At 35.8% G+C, this 13,302-nt stretch overlaps 1 protein-coding gene across 5 annotated transcripts in view; it reads right to left on the bottom strand.

Annotated features, from left to right (window-relative positions):
• Positions 1–343: 343 nt before the first annotated feature.
• TRAPPC11 (trafficking protein particle complex 11) overlaps positions 344–13,302 on the bottom strand; it is a 26,984-nt gene continuing 14,025 nt past the window's right edge. For 3 of the 5 annotated variants that reach the window (XM_026087597.1, XM_026087598.1, XM_026087599.1), the window contains exons 17-29: positions 13,141–13,271; positions 12,485–12,640; positions 11,788–11,975; positions 10,955–11,103; positions 9,305–9,426; positions 8,521–8,640; positions 7,165–7,230; positions 6,907–7,063; positions 5,133–5,241; positions 4,333–4,424; positions 3,334–3,467; positions 2,768–2,935; positions 344–1,310 (exon numbers count right to left, since the gene is read on the bottom strand). In XM_026087597.1, the coding sequence (XP_025943382.1) occupies positions 1,266–1,310; positions 2,768–2,935; positions 3,334–3,467; positions 4,333–4,424; positions 5,133–5,241; positions 6,907–7,063; positions 7,165–7,230; positions 8,521–8,640; positions 9,305–9,426; positions 10,955–11,103; positions 11,788–11,975; positions 12,485–12,640; positions 13,141–13,271 (1,637 nt within the window). In that variant the 3' untranslated portion in view covers positions 344–1,265. Of the gene's footprint in view, positions 1,311–2,767; positions 2,936–3,333; positions 3,468–3,916; positions 4,018–4,332; positions 4,425–5,132; positions 5,242–6,906; positions 7,064–7,164; positions 7,231–8,520; positions 8,641–9,304; positions 9,427–10,954; positions 11,104–11,787; positions 11,976–12,484; positions 12,641–13,140; positions 13,272–13,302 lie in introns of those variants that run through there. The other 2 variants (XR_003257016.1, XM_026087600.1) reach the window with 2 other exon arrangements.

The raw sequence follows: 13,302 nt of genomic DNA, 5'->3' as shown, positions 1-13,302 counted from the left end.
TGCTCTTCCCAGCAAGGTTTTTCAGTCATCTTTTTCTCTTCTGTACTAATACCTAACAACAACCACCTCTTAGTTAAATAACTTCATCTGTACTCCACAGAAAGGCTATACATGCTCATATATATATATATATATTTTTTTTTTTTTTCCCCCACACAGCCAATTAGCCTACACTCCTTCCACCAGTAAGGAATGTTTACACACTTGTCTAACACTTTTGCTCAAGTGTTGGAGCTGTTGGTCTGGACTTTAGTGCTATAAGTAAAAGTATCTGCCTACAACAGCAAACAGCTATGAAACAACAGCTATGAAAACAATACAATTAAGGACACAGTTTCAGAAGTACTCTGTTACAAGCTGTTTATTAGAACTTCACTTTGACAATAAATAAGGTATTTTCCAAGCAATCAAAATGTAATTATTTAGAAAGTTAAACAACTGAAGTTTTCACAATGCATTTTTTTAATATATACATGATTTACTGTATTTTAAACACCAGTTCATCTGAAGTTGTACAGCAGCAGGACATCCAGTTTTTGCATTCACACAGCAGACTRTCAAGACATCTTCAATCTAGAAACTGTGTGTAAAAATAATCCAAATGATATCAAGGTGAGTTTGGATGGTCCAGCTGTTATGAGTCTCCTCATTCATCAGACTAGCTGTTGCTGAACTCAATTTCTGATGTATGGCTTACACAGGAGAAATAGTGCCTTTTAGATTTACGGTTTTAAAGAGTAAGCCACTTGATCCCAACAGTACAGGTTAATCATTTGTAGCTCTATGTAACTGCACACCCTGTTCTGCCCTCAACACAGGTGGCACAGAACACACTTCTGCAAAGGATGATCATTTTCAGTGCTGTAAATCCCAGTAATAGTAAGTACAAATTTTGCACTTCAACCTACCATTGATTATGAAAATGTCTTTTTGTTTTGGTCAAATTAATTTGCATTTTTTTTCTTTTTTTTCTTAAATACTCCAGACATTTAATATGCCTATAAAATAATACTTTTAAGAGTATGACGTTCACAAAGTTAATTTCAAAAGAAAGAATGTTCATGTTAAATAAAGCACCAACTTTTCCATGTTTATCCATTAAAGTATCAAAGACTAGATGTTTTAAAACGTTAGTTCTGCTGAGTTGTAATCTAAAAATAAAATTTAATCCTTATGGTTTTATCAAAGCCATATTTCCAAAGCGAGTTTTATACATTCTGTGCAACATCTCATTTTCTTTAAGTGCAGAGGTACAAGTCTCCGAGTTATGCAGCTGCAATTGAGTTATCATCTCCTTGTCGACCCTGAGGCTTTGAGGAAATAAAAATAGAGTTTAAAAACACAAAAGACTAGAGTTGTTGTGAAACTCACTTAGTAATATATCATGTTGATCACTCTAGGTGAAAAAAACAATTGTGGCATTAAGTCTATCCTTGTTTCTAAGGGTTTCTAATAGTAGGGCTTTTATGGAGCACATCCCACTGGAATTTCACTTTGGCCCTGTCAGTACTTGGTAGCAGGCCTTAGCTCCTTACAACCACCCTATTAAACACCAAGGGCATCTCCTTACATGTTTGAATAACTTAGCACAAGGCCTGGATGATTRAAGTTCTCCAAGTATTACTTCAGTATAAAAAAATTGATAATAAGTGCATGAAAAGGAAGTAACATTGAAAGTTTCTTGGAAGAATCTTAAGCAGAATCACAAGAGATGGGAGACAGTGAGGAAGTTTTGAAGAAAAGAAAAAAAAGCATCATTACAACAGGGTTCTTTGAGGTTCTGACAACTCCAACAAGAAAGCAAAGAATTCAAAATCCCAGGATGTACTCATGTAAATAGGGGTGTGGAGAACCTCACTTCTGAAGAAAAAAGCCTTCTGTATTAAGAGAACATCCTGATAACCAATCTAGAAGAGTCATTGATTGACAGCATATATAAAAATTAAGTTTTGCCTAGCTCTTTTGGCTGAAATAAAATTGAAAGAATGCCAGGCCTGTTTCCAGGAAACAGGATTATAGATGTCAGAACAAGCCCATCTCAAATAACATGAACGAACTCTCCAGGCTCACTTGCTAAAAGTCAATACAATACTCTGGAGACAGAAACAGCAGAAGAACGCAGTGTTTTAGGTTACTGGATTTAACCTACTCTGAAAAAATACTCTGAAAAAAGTGCATAAGATGTATTTATCATGATGTGATTGAACTGCCTTCAGAGCTGCACCAGTTAAAAAGAAAAAAAAACATCTTGAGAATGATTCACTGAGAGGATGTGTCTTTAGAAGTTATTTAGGGAGGTGTAGGATGCTAAATGTTTCTGAACTTAAAAGTCACATTGAGTGCTCAAACATTTCTTATTTTCAAGAGTGCTACAAATTATAGTATTAAAATACTTCATTACATTTAGCTTCTTCCACTGTACTCAAAGAATGGACAATTTTAATACTCATTTTATAAAGTAAGCCAACTAACAACAGGCTAAGTACATTCAGCTATTTGATCTAATTTTAACCAAGTGCCTGTTGCACACATATGTCCTGCTTATACATAAACAAGTCTCCTAAGGATTTTGTTTGACAGCAGCAATGCACAGGTCATCACACATTCACAACCCAAGACTTTCCAAAGCAAATAACTCAGTTACTAACTGTCCATTTTAGTCTGCTGAGAAGTGGTCAGCTTTCAACAGAGCTAGGATGGTAGTCCTCAAAAAGAAAGCAGCCCTACAGGGAGCCCTTCAAACACAAGAAGCTTCTCACAGTCTTACCTTTACAAAAATGTGTGTAGGTATGAATCGTCTGAGCAACTGATCAGTGAAGTTTGGGAATCGCATCAAGTTAATATGAAGAGATGGTAACTGCTGATATCCAGCCATCAGAGGATAAAAGTTGTATAACATTTCCTGCTGTGTGCCAGGAAGAATTCGCAATCGGATCTAAACAAGCAAACAAAAAACCTCCGTATACAGGTCTGTGACAGAAAGCAGTTTTCTATTTATTCATTGTTTACAGTCTCTGACTTTTAAAATAATGCAACTACTTTCCTCTTCTAATTAAAACTGTTACTTTCATTCCGAAACCCAATGTTACATACAGACAACGTGTCAAACAGCTCCTAGTTAGGCTTCCATTTAGCCCTTCTTTAAAAGGGGCCTGTATGCATGCTTTCCTCCATACAGAATTTACCAAATTTATCATTCTTCTGCTTACCATACTTCAAAAATTTACAAAATAATTCTGTGATTGTCTTCTCTGCATATCAGTGTAAATCTAATCCACATATTCTTCACTATCAGTTAAGGCAACAGGATCTGTAGATGTGACATTTTTGTACCTGCTTTAGGCCAGAGAACATGAAGGCATCACTGGGTTCCACTGACACCTCCACATCCTGGACTAAATTGGTCTTATTTTGCAGGTGATATCTGACAGGGAGGGATTCTCGGACTCGACCAAATGATGGAAGATCTTTGGAAAGAAAGTTTTAAAAGTTTAATAAATAAGTCCAGCTCAAAGAGCAATGAAAAGCTTGGAAAAAAGTTACAATAACTAGGCATCTGAAGTATTTCTGATGAGATTTTTCAGAAAAAAAGACTAAGAAACAGATCACAACTTCATTACCATTTTTCAGTAACACTTCCACAACACTTAAGTTATAAAACCCCCAACTGTTTACACTACACAGGAATGCAGATTGGGAATCACTATGGCCACTGCCATTGGCTATTTTCAGCTTACCAAAACCTTATCAGATATTGTCAGGATGCTACTTAAATTTCTATGCTTTCTTCAGTTTAGTCTCGTTTGTACTGAGGCTCCCCCATCATCCTTTCCCACTAAATTTTTATGTTTTCTGTGAGCTCTGCACTCCCACTCTGCTCTTGTGCCGGTGAAGTGCCAGAAGAGAAATAGTTCACCTGCCCACAGGCAGTTCCAATACTCCAGGCTGTTTCTTTCCTGTGATGCTGCCAGGCTGTGGGTGGATGGAACAATTCTTGCCACAAGAGTCTAGAAAGACCTATGGGAAAGGTAGCTTCAGCAGAGGCAACTGTGGTCTCTGTGCTGCCATGTAACACAAGTTGTTCCATTTGTAGCTTCTAAGAGAACACATTCGCTTAACTTTCCTGCAACTGAGGAGTGGGAAGAGGAGCAAGGCTTGGGGCAATCTAAGTGATGATACATTTTCTTCCACTGGCCCCAGAATATCCATCAGCAGTTTTCTATCTTGTGCTACAGTGAATGCAAATTTTGGATGTTGTAAGACTCTACAGCTGTTCAGTTAAGAAAATCTAAAAATTTTAATTGGGCCATATATGCTGCCAATTAATATTACCTGCATTAACATGGAGGGGAATGCTCTCTACAATCACATGTGGTAGAGTGATCACTGTACTAACAACAGGTACACTTTCCACAGGTGAACTTCTGCAGGAAAAAGTCAAACAGACCATATTGAAAGTTATATAACATTAAACATCAAGTCAGTAAGCCAAAAGAACATCGCTTATATGTGTTATCCAATAAACTAAAATTATAGTAACTCTGATGGCTTTAAAAAAAAGCCCAAAACTTTATATTGGATTGTTGGAAGTGAGAAAAAACATAAGAGAAAATAGCAATAGGCAAACAGAATCAGTAAACAGTTCTCTGTCTAAACAAAACAAAAAACTAGAAGACAGATATATCTAAGTATTTGTTTTCAAAAACCAAATGAGTTAAACTAGGGTGAGAAATCATTTAGTTTTCTCATCTTAAAAGTGTTTGTTTGTTTTTAACATCAAAAAACTATTTCTTTAACATGGCTTCTCAAGTGAAATACCTCATGGCTGGAGAAAGCAGGGAGTGGAAGGTGGTGACAAAAAAAAGCTTTGCAATCAGCTTAAGATCTTCTAAGGAAGAAAGCTTCATGGAATGCTAAAACCATGACCACATAACATTTACTTTGTAAGTGAATATGTATTTGCTCAGAAGTCTAAAAAGTGACTCAGAATCAGTAATTATTGAGATACAAAGTCTAGACAGTGCTTGTTACAGAAATAACAAGCAAACAAAGCAGCCAAAAACCACCGTCACCCCCAAACCAAACCAATTTCTCCTTCCCCCCCACCCCACCCCAGGCCAAGAGATACCTACCTCTTCCAGGAAATGATATAACATCCAGTTGCCACTCCACCAGCATTACTAACTGGAGGACATCGAAGGCAAAAGCATTCACTGGCACTCTCACCTGTCTGTAAAACAACTATCAGCAAGATTTTGTTTAAAATCAAAGAGCAATTGTTACTACAGAAGCCACTAAGTCTTAAAATCCAATATTACACACAGATACAAAACTGTTCAGTCTGAAGGGCCTAAAAGTGCTTTGCAAACTATACCTGCATAGTATAAGAATTCAATAAATCTAGAAGTATCCTGACACATGGAAGTGTTGCACATACAAACATATGACAGTTTATTTTCTGAATAGCATCCTGAGGTCTTTCATGTCTATACAGAACAAGCAATCGCATATTTAGAGTTCATATGGAAAAAAAATGGCAAGTAACACCAGTTCAAATTCTTCAGATTCTACACTTCTTTCATAGCAAATTCCAAGATTTCRGCATCAACCCTCTTATGTTTTAAAATAAAAAGATATGTGGACATTTCTTCTCTCCCACCCAGACATATTTTTATTGCTAGGGTTCGGGGAAGAGAGAGAACATAACAAGAAAGTCTACTCGCCTTTTTTTTTTTTTTTTTTTAAAATTCCTTTAGGACAGAGAACAACTACTTTTTCACTCAGAGCGTGCTTTAAAAAAAAGAAAAAGAAAATATAAGCACTAACAAAACAGAAGTTTTAGTCAAAGTAATAATTAAAGGAATCTTTATTAAGTCTTATAAGGGGAAAAAACACAACAGCCACCACCAAATAGACCCAAAAGCTGGGCAGCTAAATAGTTGGTGTGTGGGGGTTTAATAACTCCTGACTGTTAGCTCTTTAGAGGTGTCCACTGGTAGTCAAGGAGCACAAAGTGCCAAAGCAAAATATGAAACCTCATACTTTGGTGACTAAAAGACCTGGGGAAATCATTGCTTTGCCAGGCACCCTCTTTATAGATTCAACTAAAAAGGAACTGCAGTCTTGCAAGCCCTTGATTAAGTGAGCAGACAGCTGCCCCATGATCAGGCAGCCATCCAGGCTGCCTCATTTGTACTCTACATTTTGATAAGACAGACATGTTTTCACGTCCCTGTTGACTCAGCAAAAGCAAAGACATTGTCCTGTGGGAAGACTTTTGATCAGCTCTACTGTAAATTACTCCATATATCTGACTTTAAAAGTTAGCATACAGAGTTCTTAAAGGTTGGAATCTGTAAGATAATTTTTACATTTAAGTAGTAAGCTATTAAAATGTGTTAATATAAAAAAGGATGCTTACTTCTAATCATTCTTTTTAGGTTACTCTGTTTAGCTTCACATTTTTAAGTTTCATGACTGTGAAGCCATGGACATGGACCCCTTTAGCCTTTAACACTTGATAGAGGCAGCATCTAAAGTGTTTGCATTCTGGAAGGTACCTGAAGTCCATTAAAACTGGAAACATTGAGTATCTTTTCATAYGAACACTTAAGAAGTTGCACATCAGGAGTATTCTCAGGTGCTTTCCCTTGCATCTGTTATATTTAGAATTTTGGTTACCATCTACTGATCAATTTTATTTACCAGATCCAGTGAAGGAAAACCACAGTTTTTAAATTTACTGCTGTCTACAGTGTGTTTTATCAAGCAGCTGAGGTATTCAGCAACTTTTTTCTATTTAGAGTTTGCCATTGACAAACAAATACTGTTTTAAAAATATCCCTCTCGCTCTTAGCTCAAGCAAAAAATACCTTCAAAAAGCAAGTACAGCCTAAGAAAACTTACCATTTTCCACGTAAGACTCTAGCTGATCTACTGGGGTCATGGCAGCTGAAAGCTGTAGCTGGCTGGTCACAATAGCGAGAGGCCAAGGAGAGGCACTCAGAATGTCTGTCATCAGTAAGAACGGTATATCCGCAAAGACCCTGTCCAAGTGTTCCAACTGCCAAGACAGACACAAGAAGTGTCATTTTTTAACTAAACAGGATATGACAATGGAAGTGGTGTGATTCCAAAATATAAATGATTTTTTTGAACACGTACCTTTGTGGAGACAAATTTGACAGCAACATCAAATGGAAATACTGTTTCTATAGTTACAGTTTCATCCTGTATAGGTAATGAACAGTGTGGGAGGAACAGGGCGGGGGGAGAAAAAGAAAAAGTTATATTCAGTTTCGGACCTGGCCACTGATGTCAAATTAAGAGTAAGCTTACTTTTAACACCATTTTATCTAAGTTCTCCCCAGGGCAGAATCCATCAGTGATCATTTTTTGAGAGCAAAGATAGAATTCTTTTCTTCTGATTATACACTTACGAAGGTGCTCACCCTAATTCCGAAAAGAGTGTGACAGTTTTCTTCCTCTCTACCCCATTAAGAGTCATTTTACCACTATAGAGTGTCGTGAATTATTTTAGTATGATTAATTCATAATCAGGATTATATACAAGAAAAAAGAAAAAAGATGAACAATTGTTCATATTAGATGTCAGTTCTGAATAAAGTTTCTTAAAAAAATAAAATCATGTTTTAAGTGAATCCAATGTACTGCAGCTCTCTTCCAACACTTTTCTGTTCATGCTTGGTAGAACAGACAAATGTTTTCCTCATAAACACTTAATTTGCAAGCTTGCCTATTTTGTGCATTTCACAAATCAACACTGGTGTAAACAATAATTGATAGTGAAATACGAAAGCATTAAACTATTAATCTAGATGAAATACGGGAAACTAGATTTTTTATCTGACAATAGAAATTGGTAGTATCACGTGTGAGATACAGAGGACACTAACTCACATGCAACCCCTTCACTGCTCTAATATTAAGTACATCCCTCAAAAACAGTTTCATATTCTTCTACCACATTCACGAGAAGGTGAATCACCTCAAAATATTGAGCACTTGCATCAGCTTTTCTCCCCCAACCTTCTAAACTCTCTTGTTAAAAAAACCAAAAACTAAAAAATCCACAAAACTTTTCAATAAAATCCATCGACTAAAATTATCTTCTCAAAATGTATTGGTCCTATTAGGTTTTGTGTTGAGAATTACCTATGAAAGAACACAGTTAACTTCTCTCTTCTCACGAAGCAAATGATACTATAAATATAAGCATTTCCTTCAGCATAGAAATTGCATTACTTCTTCTACTACACAAATCTGTCTGTGCATTGCACTTCCACTTTGTTTTGAATGTTCTGGACATTTACCCATGTACAAACTGTTTTGCCATCCATCCATTCAGTGGATTACTAAATATACTGCTGATTTTGCAGTTTTTCTACATACTGGAAATGCTTCTAAGAATTCTGGATTTACATTAATGAACTGCAAGAAATAGATCCTTAATCTAAAGGTTATATATCTCCAGGAACTGATGCATTTTTTATGTCATACCCGGTGGCACTTGCAGAGGATTTCTTTCTCTTCAACAGTAGTAGTGATTAAGTAGGAAATATAAACCAGAAACATCCTTGCACCAACTGTTCCACAACGAATGTATATTGCTTTTTCCATCTACAAAATAAAGGAGACAAAAATGAGCTAAGCAATACTTAAAATGTACTCAATATGCCTAGAGCTGTCCTGAATTTGTTAAATGATCATCTTAGAGTGCAATACTAGAATGACTATTTTCGACTACAAAGAATCTATTACACTGTACTATCTCAACCATGCAGTCTATGATTTTAATACTTAGTAGCAGCACAGTTCCCCTTGTTAAATAGCAGGTGAACATCAGTAGGGAAGCAATGCAAGACCAGAGTCATTATTAGGTATTACATGATATACACAACTTCTCATTTACTAGTCAGAATTTCAGTTCAGTGTAACATCTGCAGATTTGAGCCTCTACCCATGCCACAAGGATGATTCTGCTATTATCCACTGTCCATTAGCCAATGCATTTAACTAAGTTGAAATTAGCCTCCTTAAAATTTATGTTTTAACCTTCACCCTTATATCCCAGAATATATGTTATTTCCAAATTCAGTCCAAAAGGGAACCTAGCTAAAGGAATACTAAACTACAAGTAAACACTAGGCAAAACATGCCTTAAGTATTTCATTTATCAGTTCAAATATCTGAAACTAAATATAAACTCTTCTGCATGAAAGTCCTTTATTCGTTGATACTCATTTTCTTAACTATGATATAGAAAAAAGGTTGATGTATTTACCTTTTCCCCCGGTTGCAAGTCTCCTATAGGGATATCAGGAAGCAATGCAGGAAAGGAGTCATCACATGCTTCTGTCCCATGAAGAGTCACCTGAGTTTTCTGAGTCAGGTTGGCATCTTGCCCTAAAATTAAAAATAGTCYTCATATCCACAGAGGCTTTAATAGTTTATGTTGCTTTAAATCACTGAAGCAAATAGCAGCATCTAAAAACATTAAGGTATTTATCTCAAAAAGCAACACACTACAAATTAACATTGTTCATTTGGTTGAGAGAAGCCTTCAAAAGTACCAGCAGGAAGATCTACAAATAGATATATCTGACAGCACCTCAAGTTTGCTAAATTGGAGAATTTACATCCAATAGACCTTTCTCCTGAAAGATTTTCATTTCGACTATTTAGGCCAGAAAATCTCAAGATCAAAAGCCATAGCTAGATGTTCCCTACCATATACAAAGCACAATATGGTTATGTGATCCAAGCTTTTCTTGGCAACGTATACCAGCAAGCAAGGAAAGGCAAAGTAAAATGCAAGTTTCACAGTTCTGTGATTCTTCTATTTTCAAGTGCAGAGCTTAATGCTTTCAAACCTTTTAAAAACTGTTCTTCCAAACTACATCGAAAATATGTAAGAAAGATATATAGATGTTAAATGACATTATTCTTCATTTACGGGTTGACTAGAATAATGGAGCTACAAAGATCATATGGGATCATTTTCAAAGAAAAACAAGTTACATCTTGCCAATAAGTTGCAACTGTGGAAAATATATCATCTTTTGTATAAATGAAATGTCAGGAAGCCCAGAATAACCCTGTACATCAAGTTAAGATTCAAGATCAAGGGGAAAATCAAGACAGAATCTTAAACACTGCATCAGCAGCTCAGCACAAACATCCAATTAAATAAGTTCAAAGAATATCCTACTGACATTAATAAACTGTACAAGTGTATAGGGTATGTGGTTCTATTTTAGATTACACAGTACATCTTGTAGCAGTTATCCAAAAGGCAAAAATATTTTTAAGCCCCTGGCATATAGGATACAAGCAGTCATACTGAGTATAACATTTGGACTTCATATTTTGAAAATTGTCAAGAATAACTACACACAGCTAACTAGAATTTAACACACAATATTTTCATTTTTTCCTTTTCATTCAAAGGAATACAGTTGCAATTCTCCACCTCTCCCCTAATTTCAAGTGTTTTAAAAACCAAGCAACATTTTCCAGGTGACCCCCCCCCCCCAGATGATAATATTGAAGAAAATATTTATCTAGCTCCATCTGATACTTTCACTTCAGCAAGAAAAATCTATTACATTTTCTTGGGAAGAGAAAGTTATTTACAAGTGAATTAAATAAAAAGTTCCACATTCTCTTTCAAACTCATGTGAAAACTTATCTTTTCATAAGACCCACAAAAACACTACTGACAAATAGCAATTAAAATAACTACAACTGAATGAGTCTGTCAACTGTTGTTCTTATCACTATTATCTCACCATTCCCAACCTTATCTTGGTTTGACACTTAAGTATGACAGGAGAGCCATTTATTACAGTTCTCTGCATAGCATTGAGAAAAGGGAGTCAATGAGGATCCTGCTGGAGTAAACAAGTGAGAAAACCCACACACCACTAAATACCTGGCTTTAAACCTGCAGTAAGCTTAACATCTTTGGCAACTGTCTCCTCATGTGACTGGACTGTCACAATCAAACAATAAATTTCATTAGTCAGAGCCGGAGGTTCATGATGGAGGTGAACAGAAATGTTTGGCACTCTAGAAATAATCCTTCAAGAGAAAAGACTGAGTTATTGCATGTTTCTTAAATAACGAATTTAAGACTAGTTTACAGGAGATCAAAACAGTTGACTGTTCAAAGAGAGTTCTGACAACCATAGCATACCCAGTCAGGAGACGTGAGATTCCTGAAAAGCAATATGATGGGAGGTACTCTACAAAAATTAATTGGAACATCCATACATTAGAAGTTCAGTTTTTCTGCCAAGAAAGACAACCCCACCACCACTAACAGCAAACAGATTTAGTTTTTCTGAAAACACCTACTATCAGCCTATTTATTAATGATTATTTCCCAATATAGTTTCTTAGGAATTGTGTGCACACACCTGTGTGCACATGCCTGCATATGTGTATTCTTCTGTAAAAGCAATGAGTAACTTTCTAGTTTGCACAAAAAGCAGGGAAAAGTCTGCCTAACAGTTAGGTGAAGGAGAAAAAGTGGATTTGGTACGCTCCGAGACGAGGGCAAGCTTTTTCTATACCTCTTGCTATCTGGGAGCTCTAAAGTCCTAAAGAATTAAGATAGGTATCAACTTATCCCCAGTCAGTTAGGCAAGGACATCTTTTTAAGGAAGTCCAAACAAGTCTTTCTGCTTCTTTTATACAGAATGATTAGGAGTTTGCAAGAATCACATAATGACACATCATAAGTATTTTCAAGTTTTTACTTACATAGTGCTTGCCTGAACAGTCAAACTGTCCCAGTGAACTTCATTATCTGGAAGCTTAGGTCTTCGCCTGAAGGAACGGGCTGCCTGCAATGCTTCTTGAGGTGAAGCAGCATCTCCGCCTCCTCCCCGCCAATTCAGAATCACACATCTACCAGAGTCACTTCCCAGGATCAAATCCACAGAGGTGATCTGATATATATGAATTCAAACACATACTGATAATTTCCCCTGCCTTTTGTCCTCAGATCACCCACTGTAAGAATGTAATTTTCCAACATACACAGCCCCAATAAAGATGCATATCACCAGAAAGCTTCTGGCAGCTTTGGAGAGCAAAGTCTCCACAGCAGCACTACAGAATTTCAATTAAGGAAATTGTGGTGGAAAAAGTATACATGCCAATGTGTGCGCAATACAGTCTTTTGTAGTTTCCTACACTCCCTCAGTTCCACAGTGCTTTCTGACACGTTACATATATTTAAAAAAAACCTTGAAACAGTACTTAAGTTTTTGTGATTTCCTTTTGCTTTGGTATTGCTCAAAAAAATTTTTATTCTCAGTTTTGACATTTAATTTCAGGAGTAATAAATTTCAAACATTTTGAAACCCCAGTGACGTTAGTAACTGGTGCTGAATTAGAGATGCTTTGTCATTCTTTGTAAATATCAGTGGGAAAGGTGCAAAACAAATTGACAAACCTCAATCTTCTTTCCTACATCTTCAGTTTTTGCAACAAATTTGAAAGTAAACTTTCTTGTTTTGCCAGGAACCAAGCACATTGTTCCTTGTGATGACTGTTCTAGAATATCACTTTTTTGATAGGCTTCTTCTACCACACAGTACTGATTGTAATCCTAATATAGAAGAATGGGGAAAAGAGTTGATAGTTATAGGTTTAATACATTTTTATAGATAAATGGTAGCATAGTGAATGTTAAGGCTCTGTTACCAGATCAAACTATATTAGTTCTTGCTACTTTTCACTCTACTAAAACTAGACTTAAGAAGAGTGAATTTTTTTGATATTAAATACCAATTATATTAACTAATGTAACTTCATATAAAAACATCAAGAGAAAGACGACATTAAAGTTTCAGAAGGATCACTTTAGAGACCTTCGTAGAAGAACAAAGATGATATATACATACTAATTAAACTGCATTTGGGAGTTTTATCATGATACCAATATAGCTGTCCAAAGGGATAAAGATAATGCCAAAAGCAAAAACAGCTTTCCAACTGAAATATTAACAGTCATCTTAAAACAAAAAAATTTGAAAGTTCTTTTCCAAAATTGTAAAAAATATTATTGCATTCTTATAATATTTATTGAGTTAGAACAAACATAGTTACCTGGTTATTGAAACTGATGCAGAGCTTAGAAAACCTGATAGGATGAGGACAATCAGCTTTCAAGTATATATCAAACTGCACAGGAACATCAACGTGAAAACTTGGAGCAAAAAATTTTGCTTTGCACTGCACTAGAATTAAAAAAAAAAAAAAAAAAAAAAA

Source organism: Apteryx rowi, unplaced genomic scaffold, assembly GCF_003343035.1.
Source record: "Apteryx rowi isolate R43461 unplaced genomic scaffold, aptRow1 scaffold_722, whole genome shotgun sequence".
Lineage (NCBI taxonomy): Eukaryota > Metazoa > Chordata > Aves > Apterygiformes > Apterygidae > Apteryx > Apteryx rowi.
This window is presented reverse-complemented; position numbering and strand designations above follow the sequence as displayed.